This window comes from Benincasa hispida, chromosome 1 (assembly GCF_009727055.1).
Source record: "Benincasa hispida cultivar B227 chromosome 1, ASM972705v1, whole genome shotgun sequence".
NCBI lineage: Eukaryota > Viridiplantae > Streptophyta > Magnoliopsida > Cucurbitales > Cucurbitaceae > Benincasa > Benincasa hispida.
In genome coordinates, this window is record NC_052349.1 from 25016919 (window position 1) to 25028085 (window position 11167).

Consider the following 11167-nt stretch of genomic DNA (forward strand, 5'->3'; position numbering starts at 1 on the left):
GTTTCCTTTTCTGTGTTCTTTCATCATCTCAATTCTTTCTATAATTTTTTATGTCTATTTTGGTTATACATTATTACAATTTTACTTTAATTTGATCGCTTTTAAATTTTACATTTACATATTTTTTAATAAAAAATATTTTGATGCATTTTGAGTTGTACCTATATTTATGCCGTCCATACAAATGTTTAATCACAAATTATTATGTTTAAACTTTTTTTTTACAATATTGAGTGCAATATAGATTACACTTAAATATTACTGATTTATAATATTTAAATTTACAAACTTATCCGTAACTTTTGTTTAGATGAGTTTAAAGTCTACTAAAATTGATTAAGGTTGAAGTTTAAGAACATGAACTATCATTTAAGCTACTATTTTCTATACATTTTTAACGTTGTTTAAGTTACAATTTTGAGTTTTCTATAGTTTAGGCAAAATTTGAATTTGGCTCCAATTAATAAGTTGAAAATTTCGTTATTATAGTTTGAATTTAGTTTTGTCTTTAGTCTATAGTTTCAAAATTTTTAATTTCATCCCATAATATAGTCAAACTTTACAAATATGATAATCGTCACAAAAGGTATCATATTGACTAATTTTATTCATGTATTCAATGTAGGTAAGTGTATTAAAGTATTGATATAACTAAATTTATCATAATTCATCAACTTAAATTATTGGATCAATCAATAGTTTAATACGGCATCAAAGCAAGAGATCCATTTACTCTCTAATTTATATTAATTTCTACTTGTTGGGTATTCTACAAATTTTCACAAGCCTGTAAATGAGACTAAAAAACTTTTCAAGATCATTTGGTTGGAGGGTTTCTAGATGTAAATTGACACAAACATACAAAATTCATGTTTGTTACACAGTTTTCAACACTTTGTCTGAAAATAAACTATTCTCAAATATCATTTTTTCTACAAACAAGATTTTCTTATTTCTTTCTAAAAATGGTGGGTTTTCTCTTCCCTTCTTCAGTTTTTCATTTTATATATAATTTCATTTGGGATATAATTAATTAATCAATTAATTTAACAAAAATAATGTAAATGTTTGCTTTAATAAATCAACAATAACATATCAAATCTTTATTTAATTTATTTTTACATAAACTGGTAATTAATTAGTTAATAATATTTTAGATATATTTAATTAGTAAATTATGATTAGTTAAATTTAGTTACCAAAAATATTTTATTTTTCAATTATAATAATTGACTTTTTTTTTTTTTTGCCATCAAACAATTATTTATTTAAATTAACTTTAATTTGATCCATTATTATGAACATATAATCATTATTATAATCAGTTAATTATTTATTGTAATTTATTTTTATTACTTCACTCATTATTAACGTATAATATTTATAAATTTTTTTAGTATTTTGTATTAGTACTCTTTATTAACACATTATATTTTTATCCTTTTTTTTTTTACCTTTTATATAATACAATATTTATTAAAATATATTTTCGTATATTTTATTAATTAAAATTAAAATTACTAATATTGAACTTAATAATTAAAAATGACATATTAGATTATAATTAATATGACATTCATTAAATATATTAATGGGTTAATTTTAATTATAAATTACTCAATTTTCAAATATTTATAATTAAAATTATTGTTGATTCTTAATTAATTTAATTTTATCAATATATTAAATGAAATTTATTGCTTAGTTAATTAATATTTGTCATGCTTTAATTTCTTTTTGAAATAATATACATTTAAACATTAATTATGTGCTCACTACAAGAAATTTAACTTCTCCCGACATCACAATTCGTTGGAAAAGTGTGGAAAATGCGTCGAGAGAGCCTCTCCCGACGAATAAAGAGTCGTCGGGAGTTTGGTCGGGAGAGGAACTCCCGACACACTTTAAAATGACGTCGGGAGTTCGGGAGTTAGTCGGGGAACTCCCGACGCACATATAAGGTGTCAGGAGTTTTAGTAACTATCGACGACTGATATACGGCATCGACAGTTCTAGAACTCCCGACGCCATTTTAAAGTGCGTCAGGAGTTCGGGAGTTCCATGTGTTCGGAGTTCTGGAACTCCCGACGGTTTTATTTAATGTGTCGGGAGTTATAGGAACTCCCGACACAGCAATATATGCGTGAGGAGTTCATTCATTAGTTGAAAATTGTCTATCAAATATTATTAATTTATCGTTTGTAATTTTTTAAAATTTGATCTGAATAACCTGTAAAACATAATAAACCAAATAAAGATTCACATAATTAAACAACGAAAATGAAGTCCATATTATAACAAGTAAATAAAAAATTATAATATTCTCAGATAAAACAAAGTCGATGCTAGAACTTCATAAACATTCATATCACAAATACATAAAAGAAATAAAATGAAAACAATGTCTAGAACACGTTTGGAACACAACATCTTCAACAATTGTCCCAGCTCGTCTCCGAACAGTATTCTACAATAAAACAAAACATTCAAATGTCATAATTGGTAAACATCCACAACACGTTCAAACTTCAATACGGGTGTAATGAAACTCTACCCACCCCTCATGACAAATATGGAACCTCCCGAACATCCCCTCCCCCAAAACAACACATTAAACTTTGTAAACATTCATAAACACACAAGAACTCCAAGTTCAACGAAAAGACGGGTGTAATGAAACTCTACCCACCCCCACGACAAACATGGAACCTCCTGAATATCAAAAACACACAAAACGAGTAAACAAGGACCAACACACATAAAACTTAAACTTTGTCCCCAAAATGGTTTAATCCAATCTCAACCTTCCTTCTCCTCCCCCCCCCCCACCCACACACACACAAAAAAAACACATTAAACTTCATACATTCATAAACACACAAGAACTCCAAGTTCAACAACAAGATGGGTGTAATGAAACTCTACCCACCCCCTACGACAAATATAGAACCTCCCGAACATAAAAAACACACAAAACAAGTAAACAAGGACCAACACACATAAAACTCAAACTTTTTTCCCAAAATGGTTTAACCCAATCCCCCTCCCCCTCCCAACACATTAAACTTCGTAAACATTCATAAACATACAAGAACTCCAAGTTCAACGACAAGACGGGTGTAATGAAACTCTACCCATCCCCCATGACAAATATGGAACGTCCCAAACATAAAAAACACACAAAACGAGTAAGATGAAGAGTCAACACATAAAAAAACACACAAAACAACAAAAAACACATCAAAATCCAGTTGTTTGACTACCATAACTACAGGATAACCAACAATTCTTTATCATAAAGATACTTAAGACATAATTACTTTGCTACCATAACTGCAGGATAGCAACATATTAGACAACTAAATAATGTAGTAATCATACCTAATTCGATGGGTCTCCTCTCTGTGATCGTATCATGTCTTCAATCATTTTTTTCATTTCTTCCAGTTGTCTTGCATGATCCTCTTTTATTTGTTTCTGAATGTCTTCAAGTTCCTTAATCCTCAACCGAGACTATTTGAAATTGGCTCTCAATTCCTCCATTCCCCTCTCCATTCCTTGAGTAGATGACAAGCTTTAATGAGATGCTACCCCTTCTTGACTTAGGCTTAGGGCCCCAACCTAGGCCTTTTGAATATCCGGGTCATCTACCCAAAGCTGTCTCACAGATTTCATCCCCTGTTAATGATTGAGAACCTTCTAAAGTGGGGTTGGATTGTAATTCCAACATTTGATTCTAGACATATTAATTAAATGGGTAAGAACGAGCGACTAAAGTTAGAAATGAAAAACAACACGATAGTAAAGTAAAAAATGTTACATGTGCATTTTCAGAGTGTGTTGAACTTGTCACCTTTAGAGTGTGTTTCCCTAAATAGGTCAACACGTTCTATTTCTCAACCTTTCTTTACTTGCAACTCTGCCTGAATTTGCAGGAATGACTTCGATCCACGTACGTGGTCGAATGGTAATTTCTTTCTATTCTTCCTGTTCGTCACAGACATTTCCTATATTTCAACAAAAAAATAAATGCCAATAGCGTGATGTATTAGTAAATGCAGCAAATGATACACGCCCTAAATATTCTACCTGAAACGCTTCATTCTCGAAGCGGTCACACAAAAAGTACCAATCTTCTGATTTTTCAATTAATCGATCAATAATTATTAAATTAATATACAAGAGAAAATAATGATTTAAATAAATATACAAGAGAAAATAAAATGAGAAGATTATCGGTGGTGCCAGCGGGCAGTTGAAGGTGGCAGGTGAATGAGAGGAGGAGACGGCATCGGCGACGGGCGGTTGATTGTGGCTACTGACCGAAGGGAGAAGGCGACGGCGATGGTGGGCGGTTGAAGGAGCGGCGGCGGCAGGAGAGGGGGCGGGTTCTTGAATACTCCAAACAAACTTGCCGACGCGCGAGGGAGAGGAGCGGCGAGGAAGGAGGGGAAAAATGGGAGAGAACGGCCGAAAAAAATGGTTGGGCGGCAGGTTAGGGTTAGAAGAAAGGGAAAAATGGGGAAGAAGGAACCAAATCCCATCTCCCGATGCTGCCCGATGGGCATCGGGAGAGCCGTCGGGAGTTCCAAGGGAACTCCAACGACTAATGTATGGCGTCGGGAGTTGGAATTCCCCGCCGCTCCTTTTTAATTGTCGCGACGGGCCTTTACGGCGTCGGGAGAGACTGTTTCTCCCGACGACCAAACTTCCGACGCTCGATTTAGGCGTCAGGAGAACTCATTTTTTTTTTGTAGTGGCTAAAGTTGATAACATCAACCATTAAAAATTATATATATTAGAATATTTTTAAAATAGGTTTTAAATTAAGCGAATTTTAGTTCTCTTTTGTCTATGATGATGATCAATGTGATCGATCGTTAAGATCAAGATAATCGACTGTCAATGGCCAATGTGATCGGTCCTTGACGATTAAGATGATCGGTCATCATGGTCGATCGCAAAATCGATCAACAATTGTTGTCAGCGGTCATCGACAACCATTGATAAAAGGTAGAAGATGAAGAGAAACTTTTCCAAGATCTATTCAATTCATAAAAAAAACATATTCCAAATTCATAAATTTAATTTCTTAATCTGAGAATTTTATTTCAAATATCCAAACATGGATTTGGCTTCAAATATGTCAAACTCCTCTGATTCTAAACTCATGGCCAAACACCCCCAAATTTCATTCTATTATCAAGTGAATTGCAATGGGTAATCATTCCTCTATCTTCCTATTTGGTTATTTCTTCACATGCACTTGATTTAGTGGTATTTCGATTTTTTTTTTTTTTTAAAAAAAGTTGTCCTCTCTCCTTTCACACTACCTTTTTTTAGTACTCCTTTCCCACTGAATTATTGTTTCTGAATTTTTGGTAGAGCTAATTTTCCAACTTTTTTTAGAATGTTTAATTTATTAGAAAAAAATATGGTAACGATTATAATCATACCATAAAATTTTCAATGATAAAAGTTGAACTTCAAATTTATATAAAAGTTAAAATTAGATTCTCAAACTTACAGTAGTTTTAAAAATTAAACTTTTAAATGATAAAAATACAATTAAAAATTTATGCGTATAATTGTAACTACCAATACTTTAGGATTATTATCATTTGCCGATTAATTAATTAATGCATAAGGATGAAATTAACTTTATGTTATATCAATGAAGGAGCTCTCTTTAATGGCTAATATGAACCTTTTTTCTGTTGGTTAAAGAAAACGAATCTATTAACTTCTAAGTTATTGAGCTTAAACAATAATCTGCTAATCCCTTACTTTGAAGTCAAAATTTTAAATCCCTACGCTAATTGTGCACTTGGAAAACTCATAAATTTGAAACAAAGAAAAAAAATGTTTAAATGGCAATATATTAAGGAAATATTTGATGCATAGTTTAAAATTAAGCCTCAATTTATAAAACTCCTTTAAGGCCATGTTATGCTGTAGGAACCATAATCAATCAATGGAAATAAGAAAATTTATTTTGATAGGTGGTGTTTATCCAACTCTATATAATAGAGAATCAAAGTTTGAGCCACATTCTTAAATCCGTAATCTCATTTCTCTTAAATATATCTTCTACATTGATTATTATGTGGAACTCACACCATATTTTTTACTAACTTTGCACCATTTACACTTTTTCTTTAGGTCCATACCTGTATTCATATTAGTAATCAGTATCAATATTGATAATCTATATCAATAATCAATATTAGTAATATATATCAATAATGGTATTGATATCTATAATTTAAAAGTTTGACTTTTTTTTCTTATCCCATAATCTCTAGATTCATACCCTTATATATATATATCAAATTAACATTCTTATGCATGATTTCTTGGCCATTTTATTTATACATTTGCATGAATAACTCCTTTTCTCCTCTATGTGATTTTTGGATTAATTTGTTATAAAAATGTAATTTAAAAATAATTAAATAATTAATACCGTGTTATTAAATCAAATAACAGTATATTTTGTTTGAAATTTGTTATTTTATTTATTTATTTTTTTAAATATTTATATCAGGATTACGTGTTTTTCTAAATGGAAATTATTTAGACGAGCATTATTTAAGATAACTATTGTTTTATTTTTTTAATTTTAATTTAAGCATTAATTTTTTAAAATATAAAAAATTCAAACAAGTAAATAAAAATAAAAATTTGAATATGATAAGGAGTATCTAAAATTGATAACATATAATTTAGTTATCATGTTTTAATTAATTAAAAATATAAAAAGAACATTCTAGTAAATTAGTAATCATCTATATATTTCAGATAGTAACTCCAATAGATTTTTTTAATTGTGATAGTAACCTGTTTAAAGTAAATACCATTAAAGAAATTCGATTAATTCAATCACCATCGATTTTCTTTACGATTGAAACAGATTTTCATTAAAGCGTGCAAACGTAATCTGATATCAATGGAGCCAACATAAATGTTCACTCACATCAAAATTTTCAATTTTTCAATTTAAAATTATATTAACGTTTCTTTGAATCAAGTGTTTTCAAATGCTTAAACTCAATACAACTTTTTTCAATAAATATATTGCTGGTGGAATAAAAGTGGCAAAACGTTTATAATAATTTATATATATATATATATATCACGTTCATAATACTAGAGGGATTATAGTGGGCAGTTCATTGTTTTCTCACTAAACCATGTTTACAATATAGTTTTTTTTTTTTTTTTAATTGAAAACTTGTGGGGAAAAGAAATTGTAAAGTTATAAATACAAGTCTAGTTATATATATCTACTTTTTAAAAAGGAAATTCATTAAAAGTCCAACTCAAAGGATAAAAGAAACGACAAATCTCATAAATTACATTCATAATAGTATTCAATATTCTGTTGATACTTTCACTGTTTTTTTTAATTTAATATCGACATAAAAAATAAATCAATATTTTTATTATATCGTAAAAAAATCTATGAAAATATAATAATTAAATAATAAAAAATCATAAAATATTTATTTACTAATTTAAATTTATTTTTTGAATTTTTTGTTTTAACAATTTTTTCAAAATATATATTGAAATAAAATATTTTTCGATATTTTCATCCAAATTTTTATAAAATTAAAATTTCTATGTTATCGTCGAAATCGATATTTTAAAGATGGACGAATTGGGAGTATAACAAAAGCAAAAGAAAAAATAACAAAAATCTACGACATAACTACAGGATGACAACTTAATAGTTATATTAAAAGAAAAAAGAATTTGTAGACAGCTTTTTATCTATTCATGGTATCATAATTCGGCCTCACATGTTGTGTTTCATGTTTATCCCTTTGGACTTTTCCATTGATTTTTTTTTTTTTTTTTTAGAAAAAAAGATAAATATAAATATATATTTGGTTTTATTCTTTATTTTGAATCTGTCTAGTCCTTCAATCAAGGAAGGGAGAGGGCCCTACATTGCTGTCCTCCTGTTGGAGTTTTAATCTTTCCTTCCCTTTTTCAAAGATAGAATCCAAATTACATTTCTTTTTTTAAAAAAAATAAAAACTGTCTTTAAAGGAAAGAAAAATCCAAATTATTAATATTTGAGATCGCCTTGGAGTATATTTTGACGATAATGGCATAAAACAAATTGTCAAATTGTGCTAACTATGTTTATTAAGACAAAACAATAGATGATTTAATTAACAAGTATCTTCATTTCATTTAACTTTTGTGAATCTTGGTAAGAGTGTAAGGTCTAATCATTGTTTAATTTTGGGTTTGGTCAAAACTCACAAAGGATTAAGATAAACACAAACTTTAAAGAAGTGTAAAACGCAAGTGCCTTAGCCACACATCACAAATGCTTAGATTTTTTTTATTGGCACACCAAATCCTTGCACTAAGGTGCTGATGTAATAAAAGGAATGTCACTTCCATTAAAGGATGTGTTTTATCTCTTATTTTATGGTTTAATTTCTAATATTTTGTCACTTTGTGTTGGTTAGAATTATATGTATACTAAACCCTTACATTAACTCCATCGTTTTAATATTTATATCAAGAATTTTACTAATTGACATTAGATGTCAATCTAAACATAACTCGATAGATAATGTACTAATATAAATTGTTTGATCTCATTGTTGTAATTATTTTACCTAAAAGAATATTAATCTTGAGTTGTACCAATCTTTTTATGACATAGACAAGTTATGATTGTTTTAACGATGTTTAATATATATATGACACAAGAAGTATGGGTTGAAAGAGTAGAGTTGTTATTATCAATTTCGTTGAATGGGTTCTTAAATTATGTAGACCTTGCGACTATAAACCATCGATTTCATGATTTATTAAATTGGTATATCAAGAGTGAACAACTTAAACTTCTCTATTCTAAACATCCATATCATTCAACTTCGTTGAGAACTCCTAAACTTATAATCTACGCTCGAAAGTATTTAGTTTGACGAGAATTAACATAACATTACTTTCTAATTTTGTGGTCGTCACCCTAATTAATTAGAGAATAAATATATGTATATAATAACAAAGGCTAAAATTTATATAGTATATATTTTTAAAGAGAAAGCATGTATGGGAGTTACAGAGAAGATAACCAAAAACAGAGAAAGCACCATTATTGTTACGGTTGCATTTCCCACATCAAAACACTAAAATACTCTCTTAATATACATCAAAATCCAAACAGATTCATGTAATTCATCTTCAATTTGTTCACCATAAACGCAGAAGCAGAGTAGAAATCGGAAGAACCTGAAATCATCACATCTCTAACTTTGATTTTCAGCGTACTTATTAATCAGAGACAAGGCATTGCTAATAACTCGAGTAACATCCACAATGCGAGCCCTAACCGAGGACTTGATTCTTCCATTCAGCGCGGTACCGGCAAATCCATCAGAGCAAGTGTTCTCGTCGGTCATCGCGGCACTCACCCAAGTCTCAACGTTGCTAATGTGCCATAAGAAGTCCTTCTTCTTCGATCCACTAACGCGCTTCAGCTCCTCCACCGATTTGTTCAGCCGATCTACGGTGTCGCTGACCTCCTCCATACAGTCCTTCAAAGCCGCGTGCTCTCTCGGCTTCAGTCCACTGAACTTCGTCAGTTTCCAGACGAAAGATCGGGTGGATTGAGCGCGTGAGAGGCTCACGATTAGAGCGGTTTGGACTAATTGGCGAGGGTTTTGTTGGATTGTGGAGGCGAAATTTGAGAGGGATTGGACGCATAGGTCAGGGTAAGTAGCGACGCTGCACTCGGATTTGATGAAATTGGAAGCTCCGCCGTTGCGGGCGGTGGCGGTGGCGGTGGCGGCGATGGTGAGAATGGAGAGGAGCAGTAGAAGGGAGGCGGGTTTCGCCATTATAGAGAGATGTGGAGAGAAATGGAAAGAGGAGGAAGAAGAGGAAGAGATTAGGGGTTTTTGTTTGTGGACTCAAAAGTTGGGGTTATGAATTTATAGAGGAACGTCACGAGATTTGTACCCAAGGGCAATCCGTGTAAAAATGTTTTTTTTAATCACGTTTTTTCTTTTTCTTTTTTAATTTTTTTTATGTTCACACTAAATTAGTAAATTTTGTTTTGGTTAAAGGAAAAACCCCCTAATAAAGTTTCGGATTTGTATACATCAAAAACTCCAAGACACGTTTTGTTAGTAGTGAGAATTAAGCCAGGGACCTTTCCTCACTAATACATTTACTTCACCAATAATAATTACTTTTATCTCTAAGAAACTAAAGAGTCGTTTGATTTAAGATTTTAAATATGTCCAGAAATTTAGTATGTCTCATAATTAAAGATGAATGTATTTGGTTGTACATAAAAATGTTATCAAAATTTTAAGATAATAAATTAGCTTTATATTTTATTTCTAAAATTAATCGTAGACACATCTATAACATTTTGATAGATTAATTGATAAACATTTCAATTCAAAGTTTTGAGTAAAATTAATTATTTAACTAATAATATTAATTAAATTATTAATTACAAATATTTGTAAAATGAGTTATTTATAGTTGAAGTTACTTGATTACACAATTTGATATATCAATTTCATGAATTTATATAAATATGATGTATTAATTAATAAAACAATCTAAATCAATTTAAAAAATAAATATAATTAATTAACTACATATAATGAATTATAATTATTAAAAAATAATCTAAAATTAATTTATTATATAATTTATTTATTTATTTATGAATTTGGAGTGGTTAAATTCAAATATTATAATTTAAAATTTAATATAATTTTTTAAATTATAAATTTATATTCATATATTAATTAATTTTAATAATATAAAATAAAATAATAAATTTATGTATTAAAATGGGAGAGAGTGAACAACAAGAAAACTCACAGTTTTGGATGGGTATAAGAAATGCATGAGAATAATTTATACCATGTTTAAAGCTTCAAAACTTGTACCAAATAAGGGAATTTGTATCCCTTATCCATTCTCATCTTAATTACCTCAATTCAAACGCCAAACGCCCCTAATTGGTTAGTTTTTTGCTATTATGTTTCTAAATATGAAAAATATGGAAAAATACATTAAGAAATATTAGAAAGAAAAAAACTATTAAAAGATGGCATATTTTTTTAAAGCAGTAAGACGTTGTTTCAATTATTTTATTTTATTTTTCCAAAATTTA

General features: G+C 29.5%; 1 protein-coding gene across 1 annotated transcript; it reads right to left on the reverse strand.

Moving 5' to 3' along the window:
• Positions 1-9024: 9024 nt before the first annotated feature.
• LOC120073663 (21 kDa protein-like) lies at positions 9025-9953 on the reverse strand. Its single transcript, XM_039026468.1, has one exon. The coding sequence runs from the start codon at positions 9867-9869 to the stop codon at positions 9279-9281; it is 591 nt and encodes a 196-aa protein (XP_038882396.1). The 5' UTR covers positions 9870-9953; the 3' UTR covers positions 9025-9278.
• Between the last annotated feature and the right edge of the window lie 1214 nt (positions 9954-11167).